This window comes from Lytechinus pictus, chromosome 17 (assembly GCF_037042905.1).
Source record: "Lytechinus pictus isolate F3 Inbred chromosome 17, Lp3.0, whole genome shotgun sequence".
Taxonomy (NCBI): domain Eukaryota; kingdom Metazoa; phylum Echinodermata; class Echinoidea; order Temnopleuroida; family Toxopneustidae; genus Lytechinus; species Lytechinus pictus.
In genome coordinates, this window is record NC_087261.1 from 17,315,182 (window position 1) to 17,336,882 (window position 21,701).

General features: G+C 35.3%; 1 protein-coding gene across 1 annotated transcript in view; it reads left to right on the forward strand.

Annotated features, from left to right (window-relative positions):
* The window catches only part of LOC135157280 (plexin-A4-like), a 51,466-nt gene extending 45,954 nt beyond the window's left edge, over positions 1-5,512 (forward strand). Inside the window, exons 30-37 of the mRNA XM_064112350.1 lie at positions 315-414; positions 803-894; positions 1,245-1,337; positions 1,898-2,061; positions 2,629-2,776; positions 3,854-3,994; positions 4,433-4,510; positions 5,048-5,512. Coding sequence (XP_063968420.1) covers positions 315-414; positions 803-894; positions 1,245-1,337; positions 1,898-2,061; positions 2,629-2,776; positions 3,854-3,994; positions 4,433-4,510; positions 5,048-5,092 — 861 coding nt within the window. The 3' untranslated portion in view covers positions 5,093-5,512. The remainder of the gene's footprint in view (positions 1-314; positions 415-802; positions 895-1,244; positions 1,338-1,897; positions 2,062-2,628; positions 2,777-3,853; positions 3,995-4,432; positions 4,511-5,047) is intronic.
* The last annotated feature ends 16,189 nt before the right edge of the window (positions 5,513-21,701 follow it).

Here is a 21,701-nt window from a genome sequence, read left to right on the forward strand (position 1 = left end):
TATCGGCTTGACAACATACACAAAAAACAGCAATCACTTCGTTTTAAAAAATGTGAATGGCCTTAAAACAAATATCATTAAGAAATTACCGTTGGTAGTGGTTGAAGCAAATACATTTTTGTGAAACGAGATATTCCTAATTGCCTGGAATGTAATTGAAATGTAGGTATGTTTCTCTCATTTCATTATTACGAATGGTCATTCAGTTTCTGTTATAGGCTTAATTGTTATCGTTCTTATATGTATATTCTTCATTTTCCTCTTCATAGTATCATGAAAATAAATCATTCCTTTGATATTATCATTTTTTGCAGGTTCCAGACAGTAGCAGAGTAGCCCTTATTACCAAGTCATCCACGAATGACACAGGGGTATACGAGCCTGTGACCCCAGGGGTGCAACTCTTCCAACAATGTAAGATATTGGTCCAAGGGGTTCACAAGGAAATCACATGAAAAGCGTTTTTATAACTGATGGCAAAGGGTTAAATATAAAAGAAAAATGGCGATAAAAACACGGGGTTTGGGCATCTGAGACAACATCGCAGACTCCGCTATTTAACTTTCTCGATGTCTTTCTTTTTCAGATTGAGGTTAAAAATGAATAAAGAGATTAATCATTCTGTCATTATTCAATTGCATAGTGCAATTTTATTAGGTGGACAAACCGACGAAAACTTTCATTTAATCGAGAAGTCAACTGTTTGCTTATTTAGCTATCTAGTATAAATATTACACATTCACCACGTGCATTTCTCAAAATTGTATTATTAAGCGCCAATCTCCTTTATTGTTTCACCAAGATCTTGAGGAAACAGGAACCGATGACATTCCCAGCAGAGACTACGTACGAGTCCGTACGATGGATGCCAGCGGACAAAGTCTCATCCACTTAGTAAGGAATATGTTTTTATAAGAATTAAGATAACTCTTAATACAGATTTTGTAATAATAATATTACGGTACAGATCGCTCTCATCGGCGTCCAAAAAGCCTTTGGCACTAGCTCAGAAACTGTTTTATCTAAACAGGTAAAGAAAATATTTTGTGACATCAATCAAATTAATAATCGAAATCGCCTAGTGTAGCTCAAAAGAGGAAATCATCATTCTATCCCCCTTTTCGTACAAAATGATCCGTTATACGTACCCTCCCCCTTTTCGCCAATGACACTTTCGCATGTGTATAAGGACTCTCTCAGAGAAAATACGAAAAAATCATTGTCTTTGATTATTTACATTATAGGTTCCTGAGAACCAAGTTCCTACGGACATCAGCAGTAAATCCAAGACTAAACTTGATCGTGAATTCCTGGCGCCTCGTTTGCTTGTCACCAAGGTTAGCAATAATCATTTACTACTCCATTTTCCAAAAACATATTGCGCCGTCCTCATTTCACATTGTATAAAGTGTACATGAACCATTCTGAAATCATAGATTAAAGTATTGAAAGCTATGAGAGTGGCATTAGTATTAACCGACCAATAGTCAATGATATAAGACTACCTTTATACGGCACAACAAAAACATATTGGCCCAAATGAACTCTAACATAGTGCCATGTGGTGGCTCAGTGGTAGAGCGCCCGCCTCATGAACGGGGGGGGGGGGGTGGGTTCGATCCCCGGCCGAGTCATATACCAACAACTTTAAACATGGGACCTTCTGCCTACTTGTCTGAAGCTCGACGTATGAGAATGGGGAAGTTTAATAACTAACATATTATGTTATGCAGGGGCCACTGGAAGAACAGCTGACAGCTGAAAGTGGCTACCCTTGGTAAATAAGAGTTGTTATTATTATCATTATTATTAATATTGTATCATTATTATCATTATTGTTATCATTATTATTATTTTTTATTATTATTGTTATTATTATATAACATTTATTGAGCAGAAAACAATCCAACCGCGCCTTGACGGCTTCCTGACATGCGTCTTCAAGAAGCCGTCTGAAACACCATGCACCATCAAACATCTCTTTGACTTCTTTGATAAGATGGCGGACAAGTACTGCGACGAGAAGCCAGAGGAGATTGCAGAAACTTGGAAGAGCAGCAGGTAATCAGGATTATGACGGTGTTTAAAGGATCTCGCGAACGCGCTCCTTTGGTCACATAATTTCACACAGGACAAATAATTGTTGTTAATGTTCTATTGCAATTTTCATCTTGGGGTGCCTCTTATTTGACGATGCTTTATACAAGTTATAGAGGGTATGTTCATTTTATACCCATCCTTTTGTGTTTGAGAAAAGACGTCACAAACTAGGAAAAAATATTCTTGACATTTCACTGTGTCTTGTTCTACATAACAAGGCAGCTAAAAATAATCCATTAGAAGACTACTATAGGAGTAATTGCATTGAACCAGAGGGTGACGGTAGTTTTAATTCTTAGCTTTGATATTTCTGCTAGCTGCTGCAATACTATTCATGTATGTTAAAATACAGGCTGCATGTTTTATTATACGTCGGCTATTAGCTATAAATATATATGCAATTTTGTGTTTAATAGAATTGACCAGTTAGAAACACCATTCAGAGAACTGTTAAAGTATCATTTCAAGCCAGAATGACACTTTATTAAACATGATCTTATATCTTTCATGTTATATCTCTAATTCCAGTCTACCACTGCACTATTGGATGACCACTTTGACCCACCCATCTTACGTCTTCGACATGCGCCAGTCAAGGTCTGCTGATCAGAGTGTATCGGTCCTGGCTAACATGCTGGACAATGCATGCAAGAAGATCCGATCTGAAAATACCAAGGTCAGTACTTAGAGAAGACAGAAAGGTAATGTGACATCAATACTCAAAATGAAGTCTCGGGCGTCGATTGCATAATATCGGATGAAAATAAACAGAGCATGGAAAGCACTTTAGCGTCAAGAAAAAAAGGTTTAAATAACTTGGAAGTGATGTGAATTGGTTAATTTAATTATTAGATTGTTTGGAATAATAATAGAAGGTCGATGATGTCATTGTTTCAAATGGAATGAACTCGAATTTCCTTCAATATCTTTATTATTTCGAAGAGGCTCTTCTCCACCGTTCATTTGAACATTAAAGGAGAATGAAACCCTTGAAACCAGCTGAATCCATATCAAAGAGAAAAATCAAAGAAACATATTGTTGAAAGTTTGAGGAAGATTGAATGAATAATAAGAAAGTTATGAGCATTTGAATATTGAGATCACTAGTGTCATGTAGATCCTCCCATCGGCAATGCGACCAAGATCTGTGATATCACACACGTACAACTCCCTCATTACTTTAGTACTTGTTTCACTTATATTCTCACTTTTATAGAGTCTATCACAAGGTGAGGTGTTCTCTTTATGAGATGACAAGTACAGAGGTTTCACACCGTCATATGATTGATGAATCGTTTGTCATATGATTAGAATGAGCAAAAAGAGATGTTTTGGGGTATATTTTCAGTGTCCAAATGGGAGAGTTGTACGTGTGTGACATCACAGATCTTGGTCGCATTGCCAAAGGGAGGATCTCCATAGCTTTAGTGATCCCGACATTCAAATGCTCATAACTCTTTTATTGCTAGTCCTATTTTACTCAAAGTTTTGTTGATCTTATTCTTCGATTTTTCTGCTTTCACAAAAGCTAACTTGCTCCAAGAGTTTCATTCTCCTTTAATACCAAACGTGCTGATCCAGTACTATAAACAGCTAAAATTGTACTAAGTAAACGACTAATTCAAATCTAGGACGAAAGTAAGCCTATTCTCCCTCTTTCTGGATTGCCCTTCCGATGAGGATCAGGTGAGCAGATCAAATCAAGTCTAATTGTTGTTAAGTTATATCACTATTTGATATGGATTTTTTTCAGGATTCTGCACTCAATCGAGTACTGTTCTACAAGGATCTACCTGGATACATCGCTACCATTGGCGATTACTATGAGAGCATTAAAAGACTGACGCCACCAACGGCAGAAGAGCTCCAAGGGGAATTCCAAACCATCGCAAATGTAATTTTACATTTATTAGTGTTCTCTTATAATCCCTCATACTGAAACTAAAATGGAAAATGACAGTGCAAACACGAAAATGGTTCCTCTGCTATCTAAAGAAGAACTAGAAATGAAGTCTAATTTCCGTATCCAATTTTGCTTTGGTTTCAATATGTAAAGAAAATACGCAGAGTTATCGACTAATTATAACAAACACGAGTCATCCGATTCTATATTCAGGTTTAATTGGTAATTGGGGATACTTTGTATTAATTTTCGAGTATAAATGAGAAAGAACAATCGAGATATAAGTCATATTTCCATAGATATATGTGAATGATTTTTTTTTTCAACCTGACTATTTTTCTACTAATATTCCAAAGGAATATACTCTATATGTGTTTTCATTTTTGTGTAAGCATTGAAAAAAGAAATTGTGTCAATTTCATCTCGTAGGATTTTTCTGGTCTGTTCAGTCGAGTAGCAACCCTTAAAAAGTTGTACGACTTCACTGCTAATGATGCAGGCTCTCTGGTAAGTCGTTTTAGTAGCAAGTTCGAATTCATTATTTGTGCAAAATAATCAAATTTAGTGCTGTGGTAGCTTTTTATGACACTTGCATGTGTTACTTTATAATGATTAATTTTGGTAGTAATTCCAAGTTAAACGAGTTTCGTTCTACAAGAGCATGAATGGCAGAAATTTCCCAGCACATTATTTAAAAAAAAGTCAAACATTATCATCAGTGTTTAATGAAAGAGTTGGCAACATTTGTTAGATGATAAAAATCGTCATTGATTAAAAAGCCCGCTTTCCAAAGCGGCAGAAAGTTCCCAGCACCTGTATGGATTATAATTAAGAGTAAAACATTGTCAGTAGTGTTAGATTCAATAGTTGGCAGCATTTTTTTAGATGAAAATTGTCATAAAAAGTCCGCTTTCCAAAGATCATTGTAAACACGAGCGGGATAATGATAATGGGCCGACTTTCTTATTACAATGTGTGTATAAAGTAATTACACAGTTTATATGAAAGGTGAATCTATACTTTTTTTTCTCTTCTTTTATACAGTTGGATTCGGTCACAGAAAAGATGCCAACTAGGGATAGCTGTTAGCATGGCTCATCTCGGTCTGCAGATATTACTTGTACTGATGTACACGATAATTTGGAGTCAATATTGATATTATGATTTTTGTGATATTACAATCATACTCCGAAATGTCTCTCATAACCTAGCATATTTCACATGATATAATCGAGCGTTGCATTCAGGCTCCCCATTTCTATTACATATGCCTGACAATACCTGACTAATATCTCAGTCGTTAACATTTTTGTACCAGCTACATATAGGTGGTTTGAATGAAAAAGACCCGGCCGCCGTAGAGCAAATGTGACTGAGGTATTAATCTTGAAACGCTGTGTTTAATGATAATATGTCTTATTGTATACATGTATATGGTTTGTTTAAGCAGCGCCATTATATTCATTCAAATTTATTTCAAATATTATCAGTGTTGTATGCCCCCCCCCCAAAAAAAAAAAAGATTAATCTAGACGTTTTCGTCTATCATGTCAATATTGCTACATTAAGTGTATTACTTTGGGTTTTCAATAATTGAACGAACTTGATTTCTCCGAAACAGTGTGATGAAACTTATGTATGATATTGATTATCATTATTGTGTGTTCTATGGTGTAAAATTAATTCTCGTCTTGGTCTACTCACCGACACAGGTGCCTCATGCTTCAATTCTATTTTCAATGTGTCCACAAAAGTCATAACTCCACTGAAATCCGGATCAAAAATTTAATATGCAACAGCTATTAAATGAACAAAGGAGTCTTTGAAAACACTATACCGGATCGCGACGCAAAAAACTTCGAGCTGGCTCTTTTTAACTCGTGGATGATCTAAAGTTATTGCACAAATCCAATGAAAATTAAACTTGTGTTATCTTGTCCGCGATGAATAACAAACGAAAATGTTACTATGGCACCCAAGAAAGAATAAAATAATCCACATGTATATGTGTCCACAGATGCTATTCCAGAATATATATCCAAGATGAAAGTAACGTTAGTAAAGTAAAGTAACTCCAAATATGAAAAAAACAGTATATCCAAGAATGTTTCAAGCGCTTTGCAAAGGTGAATGGACAAAAAAATGTTTTATGCGATGTGGAGTTGCTACAATTTTTATACTACATTATATTAATGTTATATGTTTCAGTATTGTATTCGTAAAGTAAGGTTACACTGTAAAAATTGTGGTGTTAAAACTGACACCAATTGGTGTTAATAGAGGACCACACCCTGAGGTGTTAAAATAACACCCTAGAGATTGAACATAACACCAAACAGTGTCAATGTAACAACCATAGGTGTTGTAATAACACCTATAGGTGTAAAACTAGCACCACCAATTTAACACTGGTGTAAAATAACTGGTGTGGTCCTCTATGTACACCGGTTAACACCACAGTTTTTGCTGTGTAATGTAAGTTTTGCTAAAGATCTTTGTAGATTCATGTCTGAATTTATTTTAACTCTCTCTCAATTCGTATTATGAGTAAACTTTGTAATGTGTTTAAAAAGAAATATTGAAAATCCGTAGCCAAAGTCTTAGGGATTATGAATTACTTAATATTTCAATAATTATATGTAAGATATGGTATATTCAGAGAGTTTTGTAAGAATGAAGCATGTTAATTATTTTACTAGTATATATAGGCCATATTTTAAAGAAATTGTATATTGTTTATCTTGTATTAGTCATGTTATACGTTTTAATAACCAAGAAAATGTTATTATCTTATATTACCGCTATTCGATGGAAATTGGAACTGGTTCCTTCAAATTTCGATTGAGTTAGATTACTGGTTTTTTTGTTTGTGTGTTCATTTATGTTCTAATAACCTGGAAAGATTAACTGACTCGATGCAAATTTGATAATCTGCAAACTGTCACGTGCAAACTGAATTTAGAAAAAAAAACGGTTTGCTCCACATAGGCCCATCTTTAACACAAGTTTCTTTTTATAAAAAATGTCATAACGGTTTTGCGCCACTATATATTATCAATCTTACTCCCAACAAATTGCTCATCATAATCCAGCAAAATAATGACAAGAAGTAAATTTATGATGCGCCCCTTTTCAGACCTATATAGAGGAACTTGTTTCCCATTTTTACATAGGTTGCACAAAAAGTACCCTGTATTGTGTAGTGCCCCAACCCCCCCCCCCTCCCTTCTGGACATGAGGATAAAAAAATCCCTTTGTCATATAGCCCCATAGAATATCAATTGACGTCACCTTTGTTTTGAGCAAATCAAACGCCATGTCGTTTTATGCATTCATCGGCGACAGTAATTCTGCAACTTAAAGCTATTCGCAGCTGAAAAAATAAAACATGAATACAAATTTTAACTTACTGTTCCATGCACATGAGCTACCTCTTTATATTTCCGAATGTGATTTTTACTTTTCCGAGCTCCCCTCGAACCCCCAAACGCGTATGTATTGAGCATGTTTTAGTATTTACTAATTTAGAGATGATAATTTCTGCGAAAATCCTTTAAAGCATATATATTGTTACTTGTATAGATTAGTCACTTTTCTTTGTTTTTTTTTAACTTTCTTTTATGACTGGCTTGTCTTTGTACGCATTTCAATATATTAGGGATTTATGTATCGTTTTATACTCAGAAATATTTTTATGTTTATTCAGAAACATAAACTGAGTGATGTGTATTCAGAGATACTACTTATGTCTTCAGAAAACGCTTACTTATTGATTAAGACAAGTATTCAGATTCATTAATTTAGTTTTTAATTGTTTACACCTGACCTGTTTACCCAGCCTCTGTCAAATATTTGAGGCGATTATGAATTACTTTACAAAATAATTAGTATCATTAATAAGAGTTGAAACTAAACCATATAACGTATAAGGGTTTAAAGTAAATCTGATTCGTTGTTTAGTGGGATGTTGCTGATACTGTTACAATAAAACTACGTCAGTAGCTGGTTAATGATTGAAATAGCTTTAACCTTTATATTGATATACATGAATTTAGTGTTTAAATGTCCTCCTAAAGTTGTAAAACCATCTACTTTTCTTGATGTAAAACCATGATTTGTCAATTTATAACAACTGTTATCTTTGTGGTCAACTTATGGCATTTTATTTATTTATTTTCATTCTTATATTATTTTTTGCATGATATGGAATTAAATAAAATGTGTATTTTAGAGATTTGAATTGCTTGCAGGCAAAAGTGGGGTAGAATAATAAAAATTGGATTATATCCAGCTACTGGCAAAGAATATTTTTTCAGTGCTTCATTTGTTTGTTTTAATTTTCAATTAATTTTATTTTTTAAGTGCAAACCGAGTTACCAATGATGCATATACATGTAGCATTTCCATTTATTTGAAAGCAGGATAAAAGAGCATTGTAGATTATATGCCTTGCTTTCAATGTATAGCCAGGCGCCTTAGACAACTCGGCCACGGCACCTCCACTTGAATTTTATCTTGAATAGTTACCGATGGGTCTAAATTTGGTATCGGTTTCGGCAATCTGAATTGAAACTCAGCATTGCATTTTGGAATACATGAAAAGGATACGTATCGAGATGATTTTTCTTCTCTATCTCTATCGCTTTGTTGGAAATGAACAACGCGAGCAAGATGTGCATCTCACTAAAAAAATAGATACATTGATATTGACTTGAAAACTTCCATGTTTTCCATTTGAGCAGAGAATTATCTCCCTCAATAAAGGCAATACGAGGGCGAAGTGCATTTTTCTACATGGGAGTTTGTCTGTTTTCCAATTAATCCCCTCCACTGATTATTTTATTCACTTCTCTTGTTTCTTTTTCCCCTTCTCTTTATTTTTTTCTAACCTTGTTTATTTTTTTCTTTTAATTGATTTTGTTGCTATTATATTTATGTGTTTACTCATTATTTGTTTTATCTACACAGGGTAAACCCGTTAGTGAACTAAGCACTTGTGGGCCCTGCAAACCTGGGAAAAGCAGATATGAAATACGAGTTCCAAACAATTACTGAAAAAAAAATATTCAACAAGATATCCGACATGCAGTGTACAAAGACATAGAAGACATAATTATGTTTTAGTTGTCTTTTTTATTTAGTTATTGTTTCGCCACATATATGGGACGAGAGGTACTCCCCACCACCCCCCCAAAAAAAAAAAAATAACGAAGGAAATAATGCTTTTTTATGAAATCGTTGTGAAGTAATACATTTCAAGTATTTTTTTTTTTTGGGGGGGGTCTCGCGTTCGCATCAATTTTTTTTATAAAGATACCGGCCATTTTGTTCGTGGTTACAAATATTAATGTCCAGTTTTCATGTCACCTTTAAGGGGAGCAAATTAAACGCTATGTCGTTTTATGCATTCATCGGCGACAGTAATTTTGCAACCTAAAGCTATTCGCACCCGAAAAGAAAACATAAATACAAATTTTAACTTACTGTTCCATGCACATGAGCTACCTCTTTATATTTCCGAATGTGATTTTTACTTTTCCGAGCTCCCCTCGAACCCCCAAACGCGTATGTATCGATTATGTTTCAGTATTTACTAATTTAGGGATGATAACTTCTGCGAAAATCACTTATACAGTGCGTCCCAGAATAAACGAAACCGAGATTTAGCGATGATTTATCATAAGTTAATCACAAATAAAATAGACAAATGACATATCAATGTAAAGCTTAGAATCCCCTCTTTCATGATATTACTTAGATGATTTCTCCTTCACGCATGAGTGAGCAAAAACAATTTGAAGAGGGGATACCAAAAAGTCATTTGGCAGGTTGTATCTGGCTTTCAAAAGGAAAACCACATTTTTAAAAAGTTCAATATCTGCTCTTTAATTTGATACCTCAATTAGAGAAAATGATCAAGAAATAACAAAGTTGTGGTTATTTGAAATAAGGCTTGAATTTCAATAATTTCATAAAATGAAGAGGTTTTACAGGCTAGCGTTCAAACTCACTCGACACTCCGTTTTGTTGACGATCAGCCATGCATTAAGTCTTTTGTTAACCATGTGATAGCTTCTGTGGGAAACCGGTAAAAACAGTTTATTTAATGAAATTATAGAAATTCAAGCCTTATTTCAAATAACCAGAACTTTGTTATTTCTTGACCATTTTCTGTAATCGAGGTATCAAAGTAAGAGCAGATATTGAACTTTTAGGACATGTGATTTTCTTTTTGAAATTCAGATACCCCCCCGCCAAATGAGTTTTTGGTATCCTTCCATCAAATTGTTTTTACTCACTCATGCGTGAATGAGGAATAATCTAAGTAATATCAGATGAAAGAGAAGATTCTAAGCTTTACATTGGTAGGTCATTTGTCTATTTTATTTGTGATTAAGTTATGATAAATCATTGCTAAATCTCGGTTTCGTTTATTCTGGGACGCACTGTATATTGTTACTTGTATAGCTTAATAAGTAATAAGTATATAATATATATACATGTACGTCAGGAGCTTATTCAAACTCCCCTTTACTAGCGAGTGGAAGAGCCTATTTGGTTGAGTAACTCCTTAATTTGTTTATAATTAGACCATACCTAACTGCTAGAGTAGGCATCCCCTCACTGTGTTTGATAGCTATTGTGTGTGTGCACTGCATAGGACTATGCAATCAAATGTTCAGCAGACTGCAGATAAGGAAGCAAAGGGTGCAGTAGCATCTTTCATCAGCTCCTTGGCTGGGAAAGCCAGTACTTTGGTGCCTCGCCTTTGATATATGGAGTGGCATGTAAGCCAGCAGTGGTTGGTACACTGGTTGGAATTCAAGGTCCAGACTACGGCCGTTTTCTCGACGATCTATCTACGTCTCTTGACGTTTTACCATGTGTCTCCACGTTTCCATGTACCGCCATGGTTCTCCTCGTTTGGCAAAGTTTATCTACGTCCTACGTCTTGTGATTCACTCCCGACCTTTCGTTTGAGGACGCGCACGCTTATTTACGACGTTAGTTGATTTTGGAAGAGACTTTTTGGGCCCGTCGTCATGGTCGTAAAACTCTGTCCTGCAATTCAAATTGTGTGACATGAATTTCTTTTTTTCGTTTCGCATCTGCGACGGAAACATTCAATATGCGTTTCGTGTGCAAAATTTTGGTTGCTACTATGGTAACAGCGATATATCCGATTGAGGACGACTTTCCAAAGCCACATTTGACTCCTCCTAGAGCTCGAGAGGCCGCCCGGGGGCCCACTTCCATTGATTAGTGGATACCAGGAGCGACCACGCGTAAAAGGGGACAGAGTGGGCAGGTACGTTACGTATAGGCCTATGTAACGTTATAAGGGTGTCAAAACGATGTTTAAAATGCTGACAAAAAAGGGATATATATCCAATACTTGTAGGGTTTCACAAGCCAAATTCTTGTTAAGAGATGCATTTTCATAATCTGGAAAAGAATTACTTCCCAGCTTGTTTAGGGTCCTTTTCGAAACCCCATGGTCGTGCCTGGTATCCACTCATCAATGGAAGTGGTCCCCCCGGAATTCGAATCTAATCCCCATTTCTGGGGGAAGTAAAACATAATGCCCATTACATCGTGTGCGAGAGGCATATCGTTTGTGTAGAAGGAGTAAACAAAAGAATCAAAAGAAACAAAAGAAACAAAAAGAAACGAGTTCAAACGTATTGCATATTGTGTGCACATATCAACTCACGCGAGGTTGATCTGACCCATGAAATAAATTACCAGTGACCAATAATCCACATTAAATCTAATATCGATTCGATGGACTGTAATGAATAGTATATCTAAGCCTTCATTCAGTAAGTTTTTCCTCACTCAGTATGTACTCGATTTGTTTGAAAAACCACTTTCTTATCCATGTCATAATCTATTTTAGGTCTGCATTTCGAATATCTCCAGCCATCAGTCGTAATATACATGCATGTATGGTGCGGGTGTCGCGGAAAAGGAATTTGCACACGAAAAGCAGATCTGTAGGGCCTGTAACCCCCCTGTAACACAAAGCTTAGCATTGATTGTAGAGCAGTTTTCTACGTTTGATTCTATTGACTATAATGCACAATCAATCTTAAAAATCAAGTGTATGATTAAGCGTTAACTTTTGTGTTAGGGGACCCTAATATTAGCGTCCGTGAGGATTGCGAAAGGTCCTAGCTGCCTCTTCGACGTCTTACAACATTCTACGATTGCTACGTTCTTCACGGGAAAGTCCCGAGTTCTTGGTTATCCGGTTTCTTCTACTGGTTTGGCAAGTTCATCGCATTCGCGAGTTCATCCTCATATCGTCTTCCGTTCGGCATTGCTCATCCATTTCTTCAGCATCGCATTATCAATTTGGACATCGACGTCTGACACCGGATAATGAGTGAAGACTTGAGAAACTGAACTTTCCCCATAATACAAAGTCGATATACGTATACTTTATACATTGTTTTCATAAGCGCAGAGTTTCGGAGTTAATGCTCTTTCCTTAAATAGGAATTACAGGTCACAACACTAGTTTGTTTAGATTAAATACTAATTTTAATTTAGAGATTGTTCCAAAACATTGTTGATACTGTTTTCTTGATCTTTATGTTTTGACAGCTTGTGAGCCTCGATAATGGCAATAGTGATACATATAATAAATTCGTTTTGATTGAAATGTACAATTCTATCTTATAGTTTAATTCATGGGTGGTCAAACAGCCTGATTAGACTAATAAGTCAAGTTAACATCAAACACAATATATATATGTAAGCTTGAGAATTTTTGGGTAATACTGCATCTTTTCCATTCATAATTGTTTACTGTCTTCAAAATTATTTTTCATTCATGGCCCTTCCAAGGCTTCTGGTCTTTGATCAAGGGATCTGAGGTTAAGGCTATTGCCCCCTTGGATCATAAATATATCAGTGTAATGCATTAATGCACAGTGACCACTTTCTTCCTTACCCCTCTCCTCTCTTTTCTCCCTCTCCATCTCTCTCTCTCTTTCTCTCTCTCTTGTATCCTTAGAAATATATACTGTTATTATTGGATGGATGCAGTGAAAACCAAAGAAATTATTATGGGATATCAGGGTTGGGGCATGGTCCTCATGCTCTTTGGTAGTCATTGGCAGTTTAGATTTTTGGTTTGGGAAGGACACATATCAAAATGTAGTGCTGTATTGTTTTGAGCTTCGTCTGTTCATATGGCGGTGGAGGGGAGAGCGGTGGCCATTGCAATGGGCAAGTACACAATGTAGATGTGGCTTAAGGCTAGGGTTAATATTTAGTTAAACAATTTAATAAAGTGATAATGATAATTTAGAATTTTAGTTACAATTTTGTTGTTTCCAGTTTCATTTATTATCAGTGTGTATGTGTTGTGAGCCAGGCCCGGAGGGGCCACTTACATTGACGAGTGGATACCATGCGCGACCAAAAAAACACGTAAAAAGGATGTCTTTTTCACGATAGGGCACGTTACGTACGTAACGTGATAAGGGTGTCAAAAACACAAAAATAATGAAAAAAGGGTATTTATTTTGCTAGGAAAATTACGTGTTTAGGGTCGAATTTGCGGGGATGATAAAACAAAATTAAAATGTTTTATAAAGGATGTCCTTTTTGCCCCAACACTTCGTGTTTAGAGTCCAATTTGCGCGAGGTGTAGAAGATGGGATCGTACTAAACCAAACTAGGTAAAGCCGACGACCGAAGGACCCGTAACAATAAAACATTCCTGTACTTGTTTAGGGGTTCATAATTTCAGGGAATATTTGCCAAGAGTATCGTTTTGTTTCCAATACTTGTTAAGGGTAGGGTTTCACACGCCAATACTTGTTAAGGGGTGCATTTTCAGAATATGGAAATTACGTGTTTAGGGTGCTTTTCGAGACCCCATGGTCGCGCATGGTATCCACTCGTGAATGGAACTGGCCCCCCCCCCCCGGGGAGCCAGGGATGAGAGATGACATTACATCAAACTTCCAGTTAGTATGTTTCTAATTCTTAAACACCCCCAGTTAACTACTGGCTAATCCAAACGAACATATGTCGCAGCAAACTTAGGCAAACCACGCCTTACACATACGACATATATACATATATATATATATATATATATATATATATATATATATATATATATATATATATAGGTAAGTATATAGTGATATACTGCAATATCTAATAGTGCTCGACTGTGTAGGAGCTGAGTCGCTGATGAGCCTTAGGGTGAAACAGTCTGTACGACTAGCTTAGTTAAGCAATCCAACCAATAAATATATATGTATTAATAAATAAATATATGTATATATATATATATATGAGGCTAAATATCTTCAAATTTATTGAGAGCGAGCATAAAGTGCACGGCATGGTGCATTTAATCGTTGAAAATAGTGTCTAAATTAGCGTTTGAGTTGAGGGAGAGTGTAAATACTCTCATTTATTTATTTAAGTGATATATACATGTCAAACATTTGAACATAAATATACAAATATAATCATGAATCTGTAAGATGAGATTTAAACATAAATAATTAAAAAAAGGGTTTCCCAAAAAGCCTCAAACGCTTGAAAAAAGGAGAACTAAGAAAATTACATAAAGTGAAAATGATTCACAGATAGAGAGTACTGGAATGCATTGCCGCAACAGTAACACTAACCATCATTATACACAGAACTGGATACATGTGTAAAGAATGGTAAAAGACGAGAGTTTGATTGCGATGTTCGGAGACCTGTCGTCAGTACTTTCTTTGAAACCCAAACACTGACGGCATACCAGCCGGCCACTAAGGCAACCATAAAAAAATGCGTTTAACACCATGAATTCCTGCAACATGTGCAATCAACCGATCTGAGATAGCCTATAATCTAGGCGGAGGCTGCAGTTATTGTCTTTGCTGTTATGCTGAACGCAGGCGATACGTCTGATATGGCGAAGACTACGCATTTGTGGCTGCGCAGCCACAAATGCGTAGTCTTCGCCAGATCAGACGTATCGCGCAGCCGCAAATGCGTAGTCTTCGCCAGATCAGACGTATCGATTGCGTTCAGCTTAAGAAAAAAAGACAATTACTGCAGCCTCCGCCTAGATTACAAGCTAGGTCTGAGAGGGATTAGGAAAAAAATACTGATGCGACGCCACAATCTGGTCCTCTAAAATGCCGAGCGGAAAAATTGTTTAACGATTATTTAAGAGGGCGCAACAGCTGCGTTAAGACGTATTTTGCATCCTCTGTTTTGGAACTAAGATATCTGGAAATATCAACGAGAGAACTAACCATCCGTTTTCAGTAATTAGGATAATAATATTCTTATATCAACCTTTTCAAGATATGGAGATCATTTTTTATATATTGCTGTTTAATTCCATATTTCGAGCGTTTTATTTGGTAATTGGATCAACATGTATGCTGAGAAAGCAACGCCACACCCTGAATCGCACCTTCCCCGAGGACCAAAACCCGTTTTCATCCGGACAGATAACGTAAGAAATGAGGACAAAAAAACAATTACGGGTGAGGAAATCTATGTTAGTCTTGTGGAGGTGTTCAAGAGTGATGTTGTTGCCGGAATTCAACAGATTCGACGTCTTTGGCGGATCTATTTGACTTCCCATACCGACCGTGTTGAGCTGATATCGAATGGGTTACTGCTACGTGGGGCAAGCGTCCCTGTTTATGACGTGAACCCATTCACTCAGTCAAGAGATGAAAACCTTACGAGAGTTACTATTAAGGATATACCCTTATCCGTTAGTGATGAAGTGATAAGAGCTAAACTGCAGGAGATGAAGTATGAGATGCATGGCGAAATATACCGCCAAAAACTAAGGGTAAATGGTCAGCTAACTAAGTGCTTGAACGGTGATCGTGTTATCCACATTTCTCCACCATCGCAACCTCTTCCCAGGAAACTTGTTTTTGGGAACACATTTATGGCTCGCATTTACCATTCCGGACAACCTGAGAATGCCAGTGGCGCCCATGCAACCTGTTCCAGGTGCTTACAAATAGGACACCACGTTTCGAGATGTGTAAACGAAGTAAGGTGCCAAGTATGCAAGCAACCCGGACATATGAGGACGGAATGCCCGAACACCCAACAAGCGACAGAGAACCTAGCAAAGTACGACGCTTCTTCGTTTCAATCGCAAACGCAAATGCCTACTTCGAGCGAGGGAATCAACGTACAGGATGAAATATCTCGATCAACCAACAAGACACGACAAACTCGTCTTGCTGAATTCGTATCGAAACTGGTATAACAGCCTTCGCAGACGCAGAATACCAGTGTCGACTGCAACAGCCGTAGCTTTAGATCTCCGATCACCTAGAAGAACGCGATCAGCTTCACGCCCAAAAGAAGGTTCATCTGCGTACGCTTCAGACGGAGCGATGCACTACGCGACTACGCGTAACAACATCCGCGATTACGATGATCAAGTGGAAGCATCGGAGAGCGAAGCTGAAAACAATCGAAGTAAAAGCGATGTAGATGATGACACATCCATGTCACCCGAGACTCCCCCGAAATCGTCGACGAATAAAGCAATAAAGCCTGTGAAACGGAAGAAGAAAGCTACAAAGAAAAATAAATAAAATTTCCACAACGATGTGAGTATAAACATAGAGAAATCAACATGGAAACCAGTATAAACGAAGGACAAGAGAATTATGAAAATGAAAGAACTAGGAACTGGGGTAAACATGATCACGTACATTTTATAACATTGAATGTAAGAGGGATACGTGATTCAATGAAGAGAAAGAAAATATTTCTTTGGCTCCATCGTCAAAAGTGTGACATAGATTTTTTGCAGGAAACATTCTTGTCACAAAACATAGAAAATACAGTTTCTAAAGAATGGAAAGGTACATGTCTATTTGATCATGGGACAAATCATTCCAAAGGTGTAGCAATTTTTATTAAAGAAAGATTACCTTTAACTGTCATCGACACATATTACAAAGGTGATGGTCGGTCAGTTGCTGTTAGATTATTATATCTAGATCGCTTTTATTTGTGTTTAAATGTATATGCACCTGCTAAAAATACAGAGAAAGAGCATTTTTACTTGCCATTATGTAAATGGGTACGAAATATTAAAAAACCAAATGACGTTATAATTGCGGGTGGAGATTGGAACTGTGTTCAAAACAAAAATAAGGACACGAGTGGAGTTTCATACGCATATTTACCAAAACAGAACTTTGTCAAATTTCGAAAAGAGAATTACTTAGTAGATGTATGGAGAAAAATGTTTCCAGAGAGGAGACAGTATACATGGAGACAATTGTCACTTAACATTCATTCAAGATTAGATTATTGGCTCATGTCAAAAGAGCACTTTCCATATACACATTCCATAAATATTAAACCTGTGTTAAAATGTGACCATAATGCAGTGTCAATGAAACTTAATATCTCAATACATGACAGAGGAAAAGGTTGTTGGAAACTGAACAACTCGTTGGTTAAAGAAGAATCGTTTAAAGAGCATATTAAGCGTATTATTCACAAGGTTGATATGGATTTTAATAATAGATATGATAAACAACTTAGATGGAAAATGTGTTAAATTCGAATAAAAGAACTTAGTATGAAATATGCAGTTGATCTTAAGAAAAAAAAAAGGAAAAACATTGTTCGGATGGAAAATGAATATGAGAGTTTATGTTAAATATAGATGTCTTGAGTGTAGAAGAAATAGATAAAATGAAGAAAATAAGACAAAAGATAGACAAATGTTATGAATATCAGTGCAAATGTGCTTTTGTGAGATCTTGGGCAAAGTGGCTTGAACTTGGTAAAAAGTCAACAAAATATTTTCTTCAACTTGAAAAAGCAAAAGGTAAAAAGAAAGAAATAGATTGTCTTCAGATTAATGGAAAACTTATTAGAGATGAACAGAATATTTTGAAAGGTATACAGGATTATTACAATGCACTTTATAAAAGAAGTGATATTAAAGATGGGTTTAAAGATTATATATCTGATGTCAATTTAAATGTTCTGAATGAAGAAGATGCAAAATTATGTGAAGGAAAGATTACAGAAAATGAATGTCTTGAGGCCTTAAAGTCAATGAAGCTGAACAAATCACCTGGGAGTGATGGACTCAGCGTCGAATTTTATAAATGCTTTTGGGAGGAAATCAAATATATGGTAATTGATAGTCTCAATGAAGGTCATGAAAAGAAACAGTTGTCTTGTTCACAACGACAGGGCATACTTACCTTATTGTATAAAAAAGGTGATAAAAAACTCCTAGATAATTGGCGCCCTATTTCGTTGCTAAATATTGATTATAAACTTGCTGCCCGTATCCTTTCTTTACGATTACAGAAAGTAATAATTAAACTGATATCACAAGATCAAGCTGGATTTTTAAAAAATCGATCTGCTTCTGAATGTATTAGATTGATTCAAGATACTATTGACTATTGTGTGTTTACGAAGAAACAAGGTGTTGTGATGTTTTTGGATTTCAAAAGAGGTTTCGATACCATTAATCATGATTTCCTATTCTTTTTGTTGAAAGAACTCAATTTTAAAGATTCGTTTTTAAGATGGATAGAAACGTCATATAATGGTGCATGTGGACGTGTTTTAAATTTTGGTTGGATATAAGATAAATTTGCAATAGAGAGGGGCGTAAGGCAAGGTTGCCCACTTTCGGCATATTTATTTATTATTGTTGCAGAGGTTTTAGCTCAGAAAATAAGACAAAATAATCAAATACAAGGGATCCAAATTCCACATAGATTGAACGATAGAGATATACGTATCGTACAATATGCGGACGATACAACCATTTTTACTGATTCTATACAATGCATCAAAAAGATAATGAAAGAAGTCGAGACGTTTGGAAAATATGCTGGGCCAAAAATCAATTGGACTAAATCAAATCTTATGAAAATGAATATAAACAACAATGAAACTAACAATCTCCTTTTTACTGAAGATCCATTAAATGTCTTGGTGTTTTTGTTGGAAAAAATATTATGTTGTTCAATCTCTCAATTGGGAAAATAAAGTTAAAAAAATAAAAAATACATTTGACTCATGGAAAATGAGAAAATTATCATTACATGGAAAAGTGGTGGTAATAATTTTTTTAGTAATGTCACAGATAGTACATACTGCTACGGCAGTACCAATCCCTTCTAAAATAATCAAAGATATTAATAAACTAGTTTACAATTTTTTGTGGAATTCCAAAAAAGAAATGGTAGAACGTAATGTTTGTCATAATCCTGAAAAAGAAGGGGGTTTAGGAATGGTTGACTTAAAGACAAAATGTCGATCACTACGTTTATCATGGATCAATAAATATTTTACAGGTGAAGACAGTGCTTGGAAAACCCTGTTAGAATATTGGACTCAGAAAATCGGCGGGGATTTGCCTCTTTGTTTGACTTTTAATTGCAAAAAGAATGATATGTATCGTATTTGTATGAAAAAACATTTGCCCATATTTTATGTTGACATGTTCTGTTCATGGGCTGATTTAAAGTATATTGATATGTTTAAAGTAACGAATATTGAAAACGAAATTATTTGGTACAATAGTAACATAAAGTATAAAAAAAGATGTATTATATTTTCCTAACTGGATAAAGAACAATATTTTGAAAGTTAAACAAATCGTATCAGGTGGTGAATGGAAGAAGATTGATTCAATATGCACTATTTTTAAAGAAAGATAATTACTTTCTACCTTTGAATTGTTGAAAATAAAAAATGCGTTCCCGAAGTTCTGGCTTGACAAATTACGTAATAGTGCACGAAATGTAAATAGCATGTCATCGAAATCCAGCACTATTGAAATATCAACAGGTGACTCTATAGAAATCAATGGCATGAAAGCCAGACAATATTATTATTTGATGATTGAAAAGGAGAAAAGAGACCTCCCTTGTATTCATTTTTGGAACTATTTCTTTGGCTTGCCTCCTGAATTTAATTGGAAACGATTATTAGAATTTAAACTTGATTCTATAAACGACAACAGGATTAAACAATTTAATTTTAAATTAATTCATAGAATACTACCAAGTAAAGACAACCTTTGCAAATGGAAAATTAAAAATGATATTTTATGTAATATTTGTAAAGTTCCAGAAACCAGTATTCATATTCTTTTTACCTGTCAAGTGGTAACAGTTTTTTGGAAAAATTGTTTCTAAATTAATAAATGCTTTGTTCGATGTAAAGATTGTTTTGAACGAAAAAATATCTTGATAGGTCATGAAATAGAAAAAACATAAATGAATGTGGTTAACCTTATTATAAATTTTTCACAATTTGTAATCTATAGGAATTATATTAGTAAATGTTTTGGAAACGACAAGCAAATGACTCATGCTTTTTATCTAATGAAAGATCTAAAGGTGGAAATTCGAAATTATTTTAAAAGAAAATGTAATCAGAGGAGACTTGATTTAAAACAGGTCTCAAAGGTTCTTTCAATCCTTTAGTTCCCGTTTTATTATTTTATCTATGTATATTTTTGTATGTGATTTGTAAAAACGATTGTAAATATATGAACAAATAAAGTCCCTCTTATGAGGATTAAAAAGAAAAAAAAAAGATTATTTAAAGGGATGTTCCCAGCTAAGAATATACATATTTAAATGCATAGAGTAAATATCACAGAGCAAAATGCTGAAAATTTAATCAAAATCGGATAACAAATAAGGATGTTATTGCGTTTTAAACTTTATCAATATTTTGTAAAAACACACTGTAAAAAAGAAGTGCTAATTTACATGTAGCACTTACAGTGCTTGTATAGTACGTTTCATAACATCCATGCTGATGGCGCCGCCACCGTCGGAATGGGTGCCGACAGTCTCGCTCTGCTGTGCACGTGAGACAAAAAAAGAAAATAACCACTAAAGTTTGTTGTATATATACAATGCTTATTAGTGTGATTATTGATCGAATCAGAAAGCGGGTTTTTATCATAAACAATGGTGGGAAAAGGAAAAGTTTATCAAAAACCAAGATGCGGTACACATCCCGATTCCTTAAAGTAAAAATAATTAAAAATATTATGAGAGTCATGTTAAAAGCAATCAAAGATATGTAAGAAAGGTAACCCAAACTGCTAATTAAACGTTAAGTATGACACTAAACGCTGATCACGAAGATCGGTTTTTGGGGGTGTTTTTTGTGAACATAATATTTGCCAGAAAGTTTGATGACATGCATATAAATTTGCAAGCGAACGAGGTTGGAATACTGAATGAAGACCAAAGATGTCTTTCAAGTGTTTCAAGGTCTATAGGTATGTGAGGCTGAATGCATTCAAATATATTGCGACCGAGCATATAAAAACCTACATGGTGCATTTGGTCGGTGAAAATAGTGCGCAAAGTAGTTTCAGAGTTGATGCACTAACATTTGCTCGCCTAAATCACGTAAATGTCTACACTGAATGGATTGATGACTGAGAAAAATGGTGACGGTTTGCTAATTTACAAACTCTTAGGTGTTCTAATTGGTGTGAATTCTTACGCTTACTAATGGTAATCCAAAGACAGGAGTGTACATACAAAGCTTCCGGAGCACTTTCTTTGCCGATGTAAATAATCTTTTCACCGAAAGTCTAAGCCCAATTTCAATTCATACAATTAACAATATTTTTCTTTCCCTCTTTTGTTTGGAGCGATGTGAACGAAAATTT